At 40.8% G+C, this 18,293-nt stretch overlaps 1 protein-coding gene across 1 annotated transcript in view; it reads right to left on the reverse strand.

The window, feature by feature from the left end:
- The window catches only part of cables2b (Cdk5 and Abl enzyme substrate 2b), a 54,646-nt gene extending 40,336 nt beyond the window's left edge, over positions 1 to 14,310 (reverse strand). Inside the window, exon 1 of the mRNA XM_082518931.1 lies at positions 13,627 to 14,310. Within this exon, the coding sequence (XP_082375057.1) occupies positions 13,627 to 14,234 (608 nt within the window). The 5' untranslated portion in view covers positions 14,235 to 14,310. The remainder of the gene's footprint in view (positions 1 to 13,626) is intronic.
- Positions 14,311 to 18,293: the final 3,983 nt, after the last annotated feature.

An 18,293-nucleotide genomic window follows, 5' to 3' on the forward strand; every position in this document is an offset into this window, starting at 1 on the left:
TTGAGATCAGGGAGGGGTGGAGACAATATCATCAGACTATTACAGCTGAGGGCTGAAAAGTACAACACGAAGGCTGATTCTGACAGTTGAGTTTAAGGATTTGGTAGCAACTCCTCATCAGTGCAACATCAACTTAATAGACACAAGTGTGTAAGGTGTATCCTGTTTTTTTTTGTTTTTTTTTTAAATTATGAGTCTGCTGTAGAAGTACAACACTGAATTGGTGGAGTACTTTTGAATCTTGTGGAAAAATGCAGAAGAAAATCATAACCAGTCCCGAAGTGACAAAAGCACCTTTCCATGCAAAATGAGCCAATAGTTAAAAGGTGGAACATAAAAGTCTTTGCACTTGTTATTATGTAGATCTGCTATCAAAGGGAAAATGGTTGAGGTCATATCCAAATATCACGCAGTGTGCTGATAATATAATTACTGTGACAGGCCTTTAGATACACAAACGCATGCACCCACACAACATAACTGACACCCAGCCAAACTCGCACAGACAGGATACTCCAGCACCCTACGAAAAAGCACCATCACCTCGTTTTTAATGCTCCTCAGCAGCACAAAATTCTGAGTAGGCTGACACGCTCACTTTAAATTACCTACAAAAACCCTTTGGTGACTTTGCTCAGTCGGTGCTCTGTAAGTCTCTGCTCCTTTTTTCTCCCTCAGACAGAGAAATTCTTCCAGGACAGCTGGAGAGCGATATAAAGAAATGTAAAACCTAAGGTTTAGATTAAAGCTCGGTTAAATTTAATCATGAATTAGATTATGTCATTACATGCTTTACGCCCTTTCAGACTGTGTCCTAATAAATGTTTTGGTTTAGTTCAGTTGAAACTTCACACTGTCCTAAATTCCAAAAAAAGCAGCAATAAAACTGTAAAAGAAAAAAATCTTTTATGCCTTCTGAACTGAATTATCTTGTTTCATTTTTGAGCTCAAACATAAAGTCATTATGTAATATAATCAAAACTAAGAAGCTGGATATCAGCTGAACTGTTTTTGTGCTCTGTTGTGCAGTAAATTCAACAGTATTATTCAACAAATGATGGATGCATCCAATTTCAAAATATCACGTACATGCATTTATTCATGCATCTGTCATACGCTCATAAAAGAGCAACCAGCATTTTCATAATACTGCAAAATTACAGCTACAAGAACAGAGAAAGTCCACGAGGAGAGCATCAAGTAGGGTTGACTGATCTGATCCATAATTACATGGATCAAAACCACAATACGTTCACACACTGGATGCAGTTCACATCCTGATTTTGCCATTTATTTCGTAAACAGAAACCAGCATGGTGCTGATTTCTGATCAGAAATTTCACAATCGAATCAGAGTGAAAACAATGCAAGACGGGCCCTTTAGGCTGAAAAGACATGGTTTGTATCCAGAAATTAGAAGAATATACAAACATCCAGACCAGAACAGGGACACCGGCTGAACCAGAAACAAGCAGACCACAAGCATTAAAAAGGCTTACACAAAGCACGTCTCCAATTGTGTCGATTTATTGCACCGCAACTGAGTAAGTGTGCCAAAAACGTAAAAGCCTGATAAAATGAGTAAAACTGGAGCCGTGTGAGTAGTAATTATTAATGCAAAACTAACCATGTGTGACATCATTTTAACTCAATTTTTGGAGAGATTTGAGATACAATGAAGTGGAATTCTGCCCTAAAGGGCCGTCGTATGATCTCAAGATATTGCCCACTGCTGACCCAATGTTAATTTTTTTCTGTGTATTTTATTTCCCCCCTGAAACCCTTAGTTTCCACATAAAAATAAGTATATTGCATGTATTGCACATCACAAAGCAACCACTACATATATAGACATCATAAATCGGTTCTGTTTGTGTTTGTTATTCACCATTTCCTGACCAAAAACAGGCAAACGGCTGTTGATATAACAACTGCAGCGTGATAAACTGCATACTACCAAGTACAGTGGGAGTATAACAAACCTTGCCACTTACTTGCAATGGAGACACCGGCAAAACGGAGGGAAAAGCAACAGTGACAGGCAGTCACATGAAATTAGCTGTGGGAGCAGACAGTTTGAGAAAAGCAAAAGTGCAAGTGAGTGCACTGCCAGATAACTCCACTTTGCTGTAACCAGCCGATCTGCAAACATTACAATAAGCACCTCCAAGTCTAAGGTCATGGCTCTTAAGCAGAAAAGTGTGTTTACGAAGAATCTCCGGGCCGCCGTTCACAAGCAGAGGACAGGAAAAAGTGACTGCAGCAGCGTCTGCAGAGATGTGGATGTATTACCATTGTGTTTTGGTGAAGAGAGAGCTGAGTGGGAAGGTCAAGCTGTCGTTTTACTGGTTAACACAAAACAGGTGCCAAAAATATGGCCTGTGCATATGCATCATGTGTGAAAGATATGGATCAAACCATGAGCAAGCAGTGATACACAGCCCCACCAACCATGCATGAAAGCCTGTTAAAACTAGTCTTCAATATCATGCACACATGACTGGAAACCCACTGTCGGAAAGAAAGAAAGATGCTTAAGTTCCTCCAGATATCAAATATCAAAAAGCTCCTTGAACAGAGTGAAGGTGTATCAAAACAGCAGCAGTGAAAGTGTGTTAGCTAACAGCTAAGTGTCCTTACTCTGTAACAGAGTGTCAGTTTCACAGTTTGTTCACTCAGCAGGCAAATGAAGTGGTTGGCTAGCTGGCTGGCAGCACTTCACACACACTGAACCTCAAGGCTAAACAGAGTGCGACTGATGGTCATGTCTGATGATGGCCAACTTCATCACACCAGGAAGAGTCTAGGTGAGAAGAACAGTGTGTTTAAAACCAGGCCCAGCAACCAATGAACACAGGAAACTCAACATTTGTTATGTGTTCAGCAGCTCTTTGAGCCCCAAATCTGCAGAACAGTTTCCCTCCTAAACCAGCGAGTGGATTATTGGTGGGAATCGGATCAAAGTTTAATGACTTACATGGGGAACTGGGTTCCTGCTGCAGCGAGCGAGTGAGCAGCGCTTCAGCCCGAGTGTAGAAAGTGTTTCAGCATTAATAAATGATTACTGCACTAATTTAAAGACATGGTTACAGTAACAAGCTAAGTGCTTTGTTGCACTGTTAGGGGGCACTGTTCTACGAATGCAGCTAAAGGTTGCAGACGAAAGCAAAGGTTGAAAGGCCTCAAAGAGAGCTTGAAAATATGAGACATAAAATAAAAATTGGAATTGTGGCACTTCAAACTATCTTTCTATCCTCCTGTCCGTGGTTTTATTTGATCCTTTGTTTACTTCCTCACACTTCATGACCATCAAAAATGATAATAATGTGGTCAAATCAAATCAAATGAAGTTTATCCTCACATCGCACACTCTTGACATCACAGACCAATATTAGGTGTGTAAATTTTACTCATTAATATTATTGGCAGCCCACTTGCTGGGAAAAATAATAAAACACTGTAAGTGCATCATCACAGTAAATTAATCAAATCCTCACACAACAGGAGCTGCAGCTGAAAGCTGGTGCAGCAGTCTGACTGATGAGCTGTTATCTGCTGGTAATTTCCCAGCCTGTTGTTAGGTGTAAATAGGTTAAGCGGTGTTTATCGCTGCGTGGCTGGCATTCTCTGGGTCTGAAGCGCTGCCAACATGATGACGATGCTGATCCATCCATCAGCACTCACGCAGGATCAGCGTGTATGAACCGCTGCCAGGTGAGAATGCATCATAAACACACAAACTCCCTGTCACTCAAGAAAAAATTAAATAACTAAATAAAAAACACACACAGGCTTTATGTTAAGAAATTCATCTCTCACTTTCATTGCTGCTGCAACTTTCTTTTTATCCAGCTCATTTCCATCTGTTTTTGTAGGCATGTCTGAATTCCCCCCTCTTTCAGGAAGAGAAACATAAGTAGAGCAGTAAACACCTCACTGAAACCGACTGGGGGTTACTGTGGTACAGAAGGCAGCTCGTCTTCGGCACGTCTGTTGGTGGTTTTAACCGTTTCTGGGTTCATATCCTGCCTACAAAGCCGCTGGCTTCTACAGCTGGCTACCACAGTCATCAGAGTCAACTAAAACGAGCCAGGGTTGAAAAATAAAAGCCAAGTGAAAAATAAAAAAAGTACACATTTAAAATTAAAACTCTAAAAAGAAATAAAACCCAACTAATAAAACAAAATAAAGAGTACATTACCAGTCAAAGATTTTGGAACACCCCAATTTTTCCAGTTTTTATTGAAAATTATGCAGTTTAATGTGTCATTGCACTCTGAAAAAAGCATAACACAAATAAGCAATTGGAGTTAAAAAAGAACTCATGGAATCAATTTATAGACCAAAATATATTCTACAGCTTTCACACATCAAAGTAGTCAAATGTGTCTACTTTGATGTGTCACCTTTGGCAGATATTGCTCCTTCTTCCTGGGGTAGTTCTGGTCTAGCCTGGTTATCTTTTGGGTGGCTATAGCTCAGGTGGTAGAGCGGGTCACCTACTCACCGGAAGGTCGGTGGTTCGATCCCAGGCTCCTCCAGTCTACATGCCAAATATCCTTGGGCAAGATACCCCATGTTTGCTTACTGGTGGTGGTCAGGGGGCCTGGTGGTGCCAGTGTCCGGCAGCCTCGGCTCTGTCAATGTAGCTTGCCATTACCTGAATGACTGAATGCAGTGTAAAGGGCCTAAGTAAACCCATTTTGTGGTTCCTGAAAAAGGCCTTTGTGTATAATTCTGAAATGTACATTATTTTTCAGTTTTGTGTAACCTTACCTTTTTTAACCTCTGGCATTTCACAGCTTATCATTGTACCATTTCAAGGTATTCATTGGACTTGAATGACTTGAATTGCAATAAATAACTAGAAAATTGGGGTGTTCTAACCGGTAGTGTATAAAGGACCTTACTTTAGCTTTAGGCTTTGCTAATAGAGTAAAATTTGCCAACACATGAAGAAAATTGTTGGTAATTATGCTTTAGCGCGTTACACAATGCAGGTCCTCTTGAAGCTAACCACGACTCTCTTCATTCTTTTCAAGTAGTAGATCAACTTAAAACATGCATGAGGAAAGTGCACTTATTTGGTTTCATTTTATGTCAATGAAACCAAATAATAAACTTATTGAGAAATAAACTTTCTCAATGCAAGTAATTTATCTTCTACAGTTTGTTCACCTATGGTGTACCACAAGGTTCAATCTTAGGTCATATTTGATTCACGCACTCTTAATACACGATTTAATTTTAAGGACATAGTTTTGTACTTTGTATAGATTCATTTTGTTTTTGTTGTTCTTTTTAAAATGTACTTTAAGAAGTTTATTGTGCAGTAAAAATAAGGGCAAAGTTTAGGCTATTTTTATTTGGCCTGTTTTCCAAAAAATAATTATTCAGATACATTATACATAGGGGTGGGTTTTGATTATTGATTAAAATCGATTCTAGCTTGGATAACGTGATATCGATTCATTAAAATCTTGAATCGATTTTTAAATATACATTTATTTTGCCCTCAGGTTAAACCTCACAAAATTTCAACAACCACCAAACAGCTAGGGCTGCCACAAACGATTATTTTGATAGTCGACTAGTCACCGATTATTTATGCGATTAGTCGACTAATCAGATCATCATCCACTGGACGTAAAACTACAGCTTATTGCACCAGCAGCATCTGCTCTTATATAACTATCATTAGCTTACAGCTTTAAGCTTTTAAGGTGCTAACTAAAAATAAAGACAAGATGATAGTTTATTCAATTTTAATGAAATTTGCAGATTGTTTCGGTAAAGTTTAATAAACTCCTTGCTATCTGTTGGCGACTTTCAAGCCTTTGAGTCGCCGAGCAGCTGAATAGGGGAATAATGTTGACGCGCCCGCTGTTTAAAACATTAGTCAAAGTTCCAAGTTAAAACTCCTTTATTTGTTATCAAATCCTTAAAATCCGTAGAAAAACAGTGATCAAAAACATTCCAAGCTTGAGCGGTCAGCAAAAGTCGACTTCCCCCATCACCCACTCATTCACAAAATTTCCCTCAGGCCGTGAACAGGTGATATAGCAATCACTATTACAGACACCACGTGACCCTAAGCTACGCCTATCCATAACATTCCGGCCCCTAATTATTACATTTTTACAGTAATAATTACACATCCAACACCACAACTCACAACACACACTTCATCATATCACAGACACCCAGTGAGACAACATAACATACTCAAAAAGTCCACCAAAGTTATTTTCTCATGTCTTCTCTTCTGTCTGCACATGGTCAGTCAGTCAGTCATAGGCCAGAGGTTACCAGCACTTAGCCTAAATATAGTCAGTCTGTAATGTACATCTCATAACATTAAAGTCAATTCAAAGTTAGTTATGTCACACTGTGTCAAAAATGTCATAATCATGGGTCAGAAGTCTCCTGAAGAAGGCATATCTTTGTGATGGGTCTGCACACATGGCTGGTTGGGGTCTTAATCCAGACCTGACGCACAAGCCCCTTTTCATCTGGTGCAGCTCCGGTGACTCTCCCAATGATCCAGGAACCACGAGGTGCAGAATCATCCACTATAAGGACCACATCTCCGGGAACGAAGTTGCGTTTAATCCTTCCCCATTTCTGGCGCTCTAATTCTGTGACTGGGACTCTCTTTGCATATCCTCTAGATATAAGATCTGTCATGAAGGCAGTGTAGTCTTTGTGAAAGTCTTTATCTCTGATGAACCTTTTCTTCAAACCTAAGGCTCGTTGCTCAATTGCACGGTTGTCAGGCATTCTTATGTCTCGGTCTTTTAGTGGCAGGGCAATGCTGTAGTGCCAATCCCCCAAAGTCACCGTCTTGCTGGCCAATTCCAGGAACTTCAAGTCTTCCTTTGACAGCCCCATCTGTTCATCATTGCTGCTCTCAGGAAAATCCATCTTGAACTGCTGTTTCCATAGCTTGTCCAGTATGACAGCAGAAACTCTGTTGGCGGTAACTGTTGCCAAACATCCTGGCCTTCCACAGCATTCTCGATTAAGTGGCCCATTCACAGTCCAGCCGAGCACAGTCCTAATGGCAAAGGGTCCATCACCTACACTCCGGATGACCTCCAAAGGTTCTAGAGCTCTGGGCATATTCATGCCAATCAAAAGCTCAACATTGGCCTTAATTTCTGGCAAATGAACGTGCTTCAAATGTGGCCAGTCATCCAGGTCCTGTTGATTTGGGATGTTACCAGTATCTACAGGCATTTTATGCTGAGTGAAGAGGTTAGGCATATCACAGTACATGTCACTGTCCAATCCAGCAACTTCAAGTTCAGGTACAATGAAACTGTCCACCACTTTCTCCTGTCCCATGGTGCGCAGGAGAATCTTTGTCTTCCTCCCAGCAATATTCAGCTTGTCCATAAGACCCACTGTACAAAAGGATGCTGAACTCCCATGGTCCAGAAAGGCATACGTTTCCACTATTCTTTGACCTCTCTTTGATTTTACTTTAACTGGCACAATGGCAAGCTTACAGTCCTGTTCACCAGCCCCAGTAAGACCACTAGTCTGGATCGTAACAGGAATGTTATCTGCCTCATTATTAGGTTTGACTTCATTCTTCTCTTTGTGGTGGATATGGAGTATACTTGCATGTCGGAGGCCACAGATTTTACATGAAAGGCGTTTTCTGCATTCTTTGCTTATGTGCCCAGTACACAAACAGCCAAAACAAATGCGGTTCTTTTTAAGAAAAGAAATCTTCTCATCATGAGGTTTCTTATCAAGCAGAGCACATGACTCCAGTGTGTGTCCGCCTTTGCAGAAAAAACAAGCCTTCACAGTGCTGTGACGATCTTGAGCCTCTATCTGATTCTGTCTCTCGACGTCAGAGACTGTTGTGGCGAAGCTACTTCCTTTAGCTTTTAGATGTGGAGAACGTTTCCCTCCATTGCTGCCCTTGGCTGCTAGATGTGTTGCTGGAACGTCACATAGATTTCCAAAGATGGGATCTGTTACAATTTTAACTTGACGCTCAAGGAAGGAAACAATGTCAATGAATGCGGCTCTGCGATGTTGCCTCTCCTGAATGTCATATGCTACTGTTCGCCATTTGTCTTTTAACTTATATGGCAGTCTTCTAATCACAGCAAGCATATTGGCAGGTGTATTTAATTCAGAGAGATCATTAATCTCTTCCATTGCATTGCAGCATCCACGTAAGAACAAACAATATGCCTGAAGAGCTTTTCCATCTTCCGATCTAATCAGTGGCCATGAGTGAACTTTGATCAAATAGGCAGATGCAATCACATGTCCATTCCCAAAGTGCTCATACAGCAGAGTCTTTGCCTTTACATATCCAGCACTTCCAGACATATGTTGGCAGCTTTTAACAAGTTCATTGGGCTGCCCCTTGGTGTACTGTGCAAGATAATGCAGGCAGTCACCAGCATCGCCAGTCTTTGCTTCTATGACCTGTTCAAACGAGCGCATAAAGGCCTGAAAATGTAAAGGGTCACCATCAAAGGTTTGAATCTCCCTTTTGGGCAGTGAAGAAAGACTTTGCTGATGGACCAACATACAAGTTAATTCATTTTGTTTTTCCATAATGGACAACAGATTTTCATTGGCTACTGGAAGAGCAGCTTGTAGCTTAGGCAAAGGTGGAATTGATCCAAAAGCATCAGAAGGCCCCATAAAAGCTGGTGCAGGCCTTTCCCTTTTGATATTCTGTTGCACTGTTTTTACTTGAAGCTCTGCATTCCCAGTGATTGCATTTCCTTTTGTAAGCGTCTGAGGAACAAAAGTCTCTGCATCCGCATTAAGAATTTCAAGGCTGTTTCCCTTTGTTTTAAAATATGATTCCATTCCATTAGATTTCCGTGAAGCGACGCTCCGCATAGCGGATCCAGTTCTCAGCACGTTCCCCTTTGCAACAGTTGCAGCTATATCTGCTTCAAGCTGAAGTTGTTCTTTCTTTCTCCTCAATTGTTCCTCGTTCTTCAAGAGAGTGTTTTTCTTTCAGCATATGTTGACGTGCGAGCAAGGCGGCCATTTCAGCTTCTGCCCTGAGACATGCAGATGAAGTAGATGATACTCTTGAGCTTGACCTACTGCCTTGATTTGACACACTGTCGGATGGCAACACGTCATCATTAACATCATTCTGAGGATTAAGAGATAATTGTGGTTCTTTTCCAGTGTGCTCTCGAACCTCCACTTCTCCTCCCAGGGAAGTTTCCTGTGACTGTGCCTTGTCAGATGATGGCCTCCCTGAATGTTTATCAGTTTCAGAAAGCCATATGTTAACATCCTCCATAAACCCTTTATTGTATTTAGAGATGCTTGAGAACCATGTATTTTGTTTATCTTTCTCATCAAATGAGATTAGAGAAAGTAAAGATTCATGCAATGCACTGGCATCCTTAAACAGGTGTGTTAACTCATCAAACTGTTTTTTGACTTGTGAATGATTTTTATCATCTTTCATTAGCTCTTTAAGAGACATAATAACACTTTTCATTTTGTTTACATGCCTTTTCCGATCTGTTTGGATGGTTTCAATTTTGCTTGCAAGAGCTTTCTCAGTGAGGGAAGTTATTCTTTTATCCTTTTCAGTTTTTCCAACAACAGATGCAGCCTGTGATCCACTCATTTTAAGCATTCAACATAAGCAGCATGCCAAAATCCAAAACAAAGGCAACAGCAATTCCTTCAAACTCAGTTGAACGCCTGCAGAGCCACAACTCACACACACCAAATCCAACAGCAAACGTAGCGGTGGGCGTGTCACAAAAACATCTTCGTATGGTCAGAATCCAAACTGCGTTCAAACAAACAATACGCAGCACAAAAACACAGTTTACATACCACCGTCGTCTTCTCCTTATCTGTCGGTCTAGCCGCTTTTACGGGTGTAGTGGCGGCGGTGTGTGGGCTCGCATCGGCGTTTATTCAGCGCTGATTGCGGGACGGTCCATTGCCGTCGCACTTTTTGCTGACAAATGTTGGCGACTTTCAAGCCTTTGAGTCGCCGAGCAGCTGAATAGGGGAATAATGTTGACGCGCCCGCTGTTTAAAACGTTAGTCAAAGTTCCAAGTTAAAACTCCTTTATTTGTTATCAAATCCTTAAAATCCGTAGAAAAACAGTGATCAAAAACATTCCAAGCTTGAGCGGTCAGCAAAAGTCGACTTCCCCCATCACCCACTCATTCACAAAATTTCCCTCGGGCCGTGAACAGGTGATATAGCAATCACTATTACAGACACCACGTGACCCAAAGCTACGCCTATCCATAACACTATCTAAAATATAACAGGACACCGGAGTATATTCTCCAGCATCTCACACTTCTGATAATCAGCTGTCTGCTTGACGTTTATTCAGCTGTGTAAAAACTATAACTTTAATCTCAGCCAAACCGATTTACTCAGGAACAAATAAAATACAAAAAAAAAAAAAAAAAAAAGCCAAACAACAACATTTTTAATTTATCTAAGTGACTCATATATATTTAACCTGAGTCGCGAAAGACGGCGGTGAGTTTGAAAACAATTTGCCGGGAGTCCGGTGTTCTCACGGCGCTAGTGACCTAGCCCCCGGCTAGCTATCGAGCTAGTGGGTAACAGACGTCTCCGAAAACGTCGGAGCGCTTTTGAAAATATGTGGTGTCCTGATAAACTGAGCCGATATTTGAGGTTTACACAGCTACATTCTCGCCTGAAAATATGTTAAACGTTTATTTTGTGACCCAGAAAGAATAATAAGAGTAATATTAAAACTAACTAGCTACCGCCATTGTTGGAAACTAAGCTGGGCCGCGCTATGAATTCTGGGACACAGCTGCTTCTTCTTCTTCGGGGTTTAACGGCAGCTGGCATCCTTGTACATGCTGTGCTGCCATCTTCTGTTTCAGTCCGTTATTACACTCTTAAATCCTGCTATTATTCCTGCGTCTTTTGCGATCTTACAAAGCTTCAAACGACACGTCGACTATTAAATCAGTCGTCGACGCTTTTGATAGTCGACGTAATCGTGACTAGTCAACAAATCGTGGCAGCCCTACAAACAGCTAAAACAGTAAATGAGAGCAGGAACACGGATTCTGCACAAAGACGTAAACACAAAGCGCGGACCCGCCGACGCATCAAATCATTGAGATGTCGCCTTTCTCACCCAAGGTCGGGGCTGAAAGCTGACAGCTCGCTGATTCTGATCCATCGGCGGGTCCGTGCCTTGTGTTTACGTAATTTTTGCGCTGATTCTGAAGCTGCAGGTTTTACTTCTCTCCAATATGAATTCCCTCTGACTTTTGCTGTTTTGCTTCCAGCATGATAAAAATCACACTTCATGCAAAGCGCGCTGTCTCTGTGTGTGTGTACTTCAAGGACAGTTTCCCGTCTAAAAATCTGTTTTCTTACAGCGCTGTCGGACGCTGTTTTTTCCTTTGCCTACGTCCGACAAGAAAGCCTCATTTCTGCCGTTCAATAGGCTACTGAACAAATTTAAACTTATGTAAATTATGCAAAACGCTCAGCTGTGTCTCTAATAAAACCTCTGTAACTCTTCTCTGCTTCACTTCAGCAGCATCAGGTAATGTTCATGAGGTGATTCATGGTTTTCTTTCGTTTTTGATCTACTGCAGAATATTTGTATAAAATCGCAGGCCAGGAAAATCACCTTCATGTTTTTCTGTTTTTATCCTCAGCTACTTTGACACAAAGACATCTGCTGTGATGCTCACACCTTGGATAAAGTCTCACAAGTGTCAGCTTTCTTTTTATAGACAAAAAATATGGAAATGTTGATGCGTTATCTGAATTATAATATTTCTGACTGTCTGAGGCAAAATTTTACCGATTTGAATAGAATCAAATCAAATCGTGGATCGAATCGATTCTAGAAATCAGTGACGATACCCAGCCCTAATTATACAAGTACTCAAATTGTTAGCTTATAACCATCTAAATACATGTTACTGTAGTGTACATAACAATGTCATAATAAAATTATTCAACTAGACTCAAAACAAATCCCGTGCCAACATGTTCTTGTCAGTCTTAAAACTTATTGTCACTTTAAATAGCTACAGTATCATTATCATCATCACTTTGACCTTCAGAGAAATTTTATCCTTGAAGTTGAGGTCAGAGGTCAAATGTGACATGATGTTGTAAATCTTTATTTTCAACATTCAGAAAGTACTGTATAAACACCACAAGTGTAAGAATGATAGTTTCTAAGTTATAAAGCTTCCTGTCCATTTTCTGCCAGTTTAAGCTGATTTTGAAGACAAATATTAAAGGACTGCTGATATGGCCCCACTCTGCACCTCTACAAAGTTTTATCAGAATTCAATCAAAACCTGGTGAACAACACATAAACAACGACGATCTTGAGAATAAAAACAGTACTTTCACACTAAGACCTCGAGGTTTGATTATAACACCTTGAACAGGTTACTCTCACGACTTTGATTAGTTCAGAACGCAGCAGTGCAGCTTTTTCCTGGTTTTAGCAAACATCACATCACTCAAGTCTTGGCTTCCTGCACATTTTAGAATTGATTTTAAGATTTTGCCCTTCCCATTTAAACCACAGATCTGGGTCTAGGCCCAGGCTACACTGCAGTGCAACCCTTACAGCTCCAAAGTCCAGACTTAAATCTAAAGGTGACCCTGCTTTTTTTCATCAGGACCCTTTGGCTTTTAACTAACTGCCCGGGGAGATAAGGGTCAAGAAGTCAGGAACCTTCTTTAAATCGCTTCTTAAAACACATTTTGTTTATAGGTCTTTTTTAGGTATAGGTTTTATTTTATAGGTTATCAACTTTCAATTTGTTTTGTTTATTATCTGTGTTGCAGGCTCTTGGGTACCCTAACTGGGATGTCTGCATGAGAGTGAGTCAAGAGTTTGCTACACCTATGTTGGAATAGTTAAAAAGACAAAACCTCACACTGTTAGTCCGGTAACTAACTGAAACTAAATTAGACAGAAACCAAAAATAGGAAACAAAATAAGAACAAAAGCTCGTTTTTAAATGCCAGCCGTTTCCCACGCAATGCAACCTAGTTAAAGACATAAACAACACTGTCACCACATGTCTTGTTTCTTCTAGGAAAGGATATTACGCCACTAAATGAAAAAATGCAAGCGTGAGTTTGATGTCATTAAATGCTGGTGGTATTGGGTTTTCAGTAGTTTGCGTCCCAAATTCAACTGCTATGAGTCCTGTACTACACAAGCTCTTGCTCTGAGTTCACGGTTACCTCCAGGCAGCAACACTAACCGTGAATTTGTTGCATCGTGACCGCTGACACGTCCTAAAACGTCCTTAAATGTCTGAGGAGTGAGTGGACCGGAGCAAAAGTAGCTGAACTCACACATCAACTCTGGGATCACCAGCTCACATTCAGCATGAAATGTCGGTGCTTCAGTTTGTGAACAAGAAAGACTGTTTCGAGTCAAAGTCAAACTAAACTACTCCGGCTACAGTCTACCTGCCGAGCTGGTCTCCCTGTTAACTTTCAGGTGTTGTTTAAAGGGGAATACCGACGACAAACATGCAAATTCAAGCTTGAAAGCCAGGCTCAGATGGCACCGCTCACCCGATTAGAGAACAGAAACGCCGCCGTATATATCTCACCTTTGTCGCGGCTCTGAGGACACCGAGTTACAGCTTTGAACCGACAGCAAAGTGGACGACTTCCGCGGTCCCACCGGCGACGGCAGCAGGCTGGTGTTGGAAGGGGACGCCGAGAGCAGGTTACTGTTCCCGGAGGAAGGAAACGAGCCTCTGCGACACTCCAGCAACACCTCGGTGCTCCCCACATCGTTGAAGTCCGTGTCCGACGGCAGGACGAGAATCGGCGGCACGGTGGTGAGTCCCGTTCTCGGTGCCGCGGAATGAGTGACTGTCCCGCTGCTTACGGAAGCTGGTACATTAGAGAATGTCCCGTAGCTACTACTGTTGCCGGTATCCGGACACAAACCGGCTGCAGCCCCCGCCGCAGAGCCGGAGTCTGCTCCCTCCGAGTCGTTGTGTTTGTGGTGGCGGGTTCCTTGATTTTCAGCGGAATTACTCTGGACTGGCCGGCCGTCCAGGGAGATGTTACTGAGAAACAAAAGAGCCGCTTGTCTCCGTCGAGAGTTCTCACGGTTCCTCCGGCTATGTTCTCTGTTAGCATGCGGTTTTTTGCCACTAACGGTGGCGGTAGTGACAGCGGTGTGCTGGCTGCAGGCAGCCGCCGCCATCGTCTCTGTCTCGGCCCCACTGAGGAAGTCAACTGAAGGATCAGCTAGAAACCTGCTACTGTCAAATCCCTTTTACCCGGCGCCAGACCGCTTTACGCCCTCCTGTGCTCTCATTGGTCCAGCTGGGGGAATACGTAATGACGTTTTGAGGCACGCTGTAAACAACAACATACTGTTGGTTAATAATGTGACTGTACTGACCATAAAAGGCTTGATGTACAACTGCAAAACAACAATAATAACAATAGAAATGGCATTTTTTAGAGACATTAGCTCTACATGCTGGGTTAAAAAAGTTCCAAAAGTAATTACATTACTTCTTAAGGTTTGTTTGCAATGATCAAATCTTTATTTGAGACTAATTAATCTACATTAATTAATTGTAAATTCTGCTTTGTTCATGTTAAATAACCTATAAAATAAAAAATACATCCGTAACCCTTGTTACAATCCAAAGAAACCCAACAAATATTTGTACAATTAAAAGCAGGATGTTGTTTTAATTTCCTGAGTTTAATATCTCCCCTCTCTTTTTTGTCCTTGCTCCTTTTCTTTTAGGTAACATCACTATTTCCTGCACTATCTATGTAATTCTTCTACACATCACCGCACAGTATGAGGGCTGCTGAGGCACTAACTGAGCTGTCATTGCAGCGTTGCCTGATTGCAGCTTTGATTGGCTGTTGGCACTTTGTTATGAAACCTCAGTGGATTTTCTTTGCACTGATCCCTGCAGTGACACCACCACTGGGCTAAGTGAACTTGGTCGGTGTGGCAGGACAACCACACTGTGAAGCATGACTGGTACCCTGCTAAATATAACCTGTAGGGCACAGGACACTGTAATCCTCACAGGCTTGGAGTTTGTCATCGTACACTAACCCTCCTGATCCCCTACATCTGCAGAGCAACCGATGAACTGCAACCGACCTTCCAGCTGAGTTAGAACAATAACAGGATGGAGATCCAAAGCTGATGTCATTTTAACTCAGCTCCATTTCACTGGAAATTCTTGTTGCAATTGCATGATATCATGTTATGTACAAAAACAATTATCCGAAACTCTAAAGCTTCACATTAGGGCTTGTAACAAAGACCAAAATATGCTGTAAGTTTATTTATGATAGGGCGTGTAATGTGTGCCACGAGTGCTTCAGTTGGTCTTGGAATTGATTCTCTTTGCATTCTTAGGACTAATGGAAATAAAACAATGTAAAAGTTGAGATGCTGGTGGTGAGTTTTGTGTAATATGTTCAAAATCTTCCTTAGGTCTTCAGCTGGGTTGAGATATGATTACAATGAAGGTCTTAGCAGACAATTCACATCCTTTTCTTTCTTGTCAACCATTCTGTGATGGCTCATTCCATATAGATCGAGACACTGTTATCCTGGAATGGACCACATCAGGACAGAGATCTTTCATCATAAAGGTGAACAGTTTTGCGTTGATTTACAGAGTACCTTCCTTCTAAGGGACAAGTGGCTCAAAATTATACAGCACAACTCCTGCAGCAGCAAACTAGAGCCACCAGATCACCTTCCTGCATTTTTAAAGTAAAATCTAAAATAAATATCAACCCTTTTAAGCTACATTTTATTTTCATCCATACAGCAATTTAAGATAAATTATTATTATTATAACATTTGCTCAGTGAAGATCTAACAGAATTGTAGCTGTATATACGTTTGAAGGTCTTTTTAAGCCATTCATAAACAACTGCAGATCATCAGTTTCAACAAGTACACAAAATACAACATATTCAGATGTGTCACCAATTTGCAGAGGTCTGAAAGAAGACATAAACTGTCACCATCAGATGCTTAGAGGTAACCCAGATTTTCAGCTACCCGCATGGACAAGCCAAATGTTCTCTGGAGAAAGATTTTATGGTCAGATGAGACAAATATGGAAATATTTGGCCACAATGACACGAGGGATGTTTAGAGGAGTCAGGGTGAGACTTTCAAACCTCAGAACACTCTACCAGATGTCAGCTGTTTAGCCACCAATGTCACTGATGCGCTGCACAAAAAGGATGAAATAATAAAAAAGCATGACAACGTCCTCCAAAATATGCAACTTCACCTCTGATTAGTTAGTTAGACAGTGAAAACATGGACACTGTTGGGTGTTGTAACAGGACAATGATCCCTGACACACATCAAAACTGTATGGATAAAGCAGGCTATCATTAAGCTCGCAAATCCCAGAATTCAGCCCTATTTTAAATTTCCAAATTTTAAAATCCACCAAACCAACCAATTTAAATAAAGTCTGTCAGGAAGAGTGTTTAAATATAAAGCTGGAATTATTCCAGAATCTTGTTGATGGCTACTAAAAGCATCTGGTGGAGGGAATTTAACCAAAGTGTGTCCGTAAATGTGTGGATGACATAAAAGTAACTTTGAAATCTAACTTTAATGTTGATATTTCTTCACACAGTACACACGTATTTTGGAAATAAAGTTCAGCAGTTGTTTCTAAAGCCTGTCTTGATAGCTTGATAGTTTTTTTTAATAATGCAATATCATCAAAGTGGCACATATTTAGTTTAAAGAAGACAAACAGATAAAACAGCTGTTTCAAAAACTAATAATAAATTGGGCCTTTAAATTAATAATTTAACACGAAATCCTTTTTTTAAGCCAATTTAGCAAATTTGGTTACTAACAAAAACTTAAACACATCTTTTGGATTTGAGGGACTCATCTATAGTTAGGAAAACACAAACCCAGGATTACCCAGTGTTTTTCATATGACACTGGAAGAGGGATTTTGTGTGTGTGTGTGTGTGTGTGTGTGTGTGTGTGTGCGTGCGTGCATAGAAAGAAAGATGACATTATGATATGTTATTAAACGTTACCACATGGATGATTCCAGAGATTACAGAGCTGTAATCTGATGATGAGGATTGAGTTTATACACACACACACACACACACACACACACACACACACACACACACACACACACACACACACACACACACACACACACTTTACTTTGCCTTGCATTTATTTCCTACAGGCTTAGCTCAACATAAATTATCTTCATTTCTCATAATAGAACTGAACATTATCTAATTGCTTCTCCTGGTATCATCCTCACATGCCAAATTAAGTTTCAGGACACAAAAACTGTAATCTCGACCTCTGACTTTAGATGTGGGTCAAGAAGTAACTGGAAAATGAAGAAGGAGCTTGGAAAAGCTTACATGAACAGAAAAGAAAGCCTTTCATTATTTGTCAGTCTTGTCAAGTGTGAAGAATCTTAGTCACAAGGTATTTTGTGGGGTTTTCTATATTAAATGGAAAACTGTAAACATCTCCTTTCTCCTCTCTGCTTCTAGAACACCCAGTACTCTCCATGAATTCATATTTTTAAAGCACTTTTCTGCAGAGCCGTTCGCAGCGCCTTTCTTCCATTTGTTCATTCTCAAGAGATTAAAACCAGCCTTTTGGCTAACGATGATGCGTTTAGAGGACTGTGTATCGCTTCTGATGAAAATAAAGTTACAAATAAATGCAGGCAGCTTTGTTCTCTTACATAATGAGACTAAGTGACTCGGGTGAGGCTCATGGGTGTACTGACTCTCTTGGGCTCTGATGCTAAGTGAGGCTGGCATAGAGGGCTGGAGGGGAGGGAAGCAGTGTACCATGGGAAGGTCATGATGCTGCTGCCATGATAATAGGTCAATGCACCGTTGGGACGGAGACAAATCTATCTGTTTCTATTTGAGATCCAGTGATGTAAATCAAGTTTTTTCTTTTTGAATCCTGCCATGCCTCCCTGTGGTGACATGTGGATATTACACTCCCATCGGAAAATAATACTACAGTGTCTTTGTGTAAAGAATGGTGACTGATATGATTGAATGCTAAATATCACATTTTTAAAAAGGAAAAATGATATTTTTTCAATGTTTTGTTTCCATTTTGATTTTCCATCTAAACTTTCACAGGACAACACAGCTCAAATTATGTTTCATTACTTTTATGTTTTATTTAGGCATTTCCTGTCAAGTTATTGAACGTGTAAAAATAAAAACACACAACGCA

This window comes from Aulonocara stuartgranti (assembly GCF_965226115.1).
Source record: "Aulonocara stuartgranti genome assembly, chromosome: 20".
NCBI classification, from domain to species: Eukaryota; Metazoa; Chordata; class Actinopteri; order Cichliformes; family Cichlidae; genus Aulonocara; species Aulonocara stuartgranti.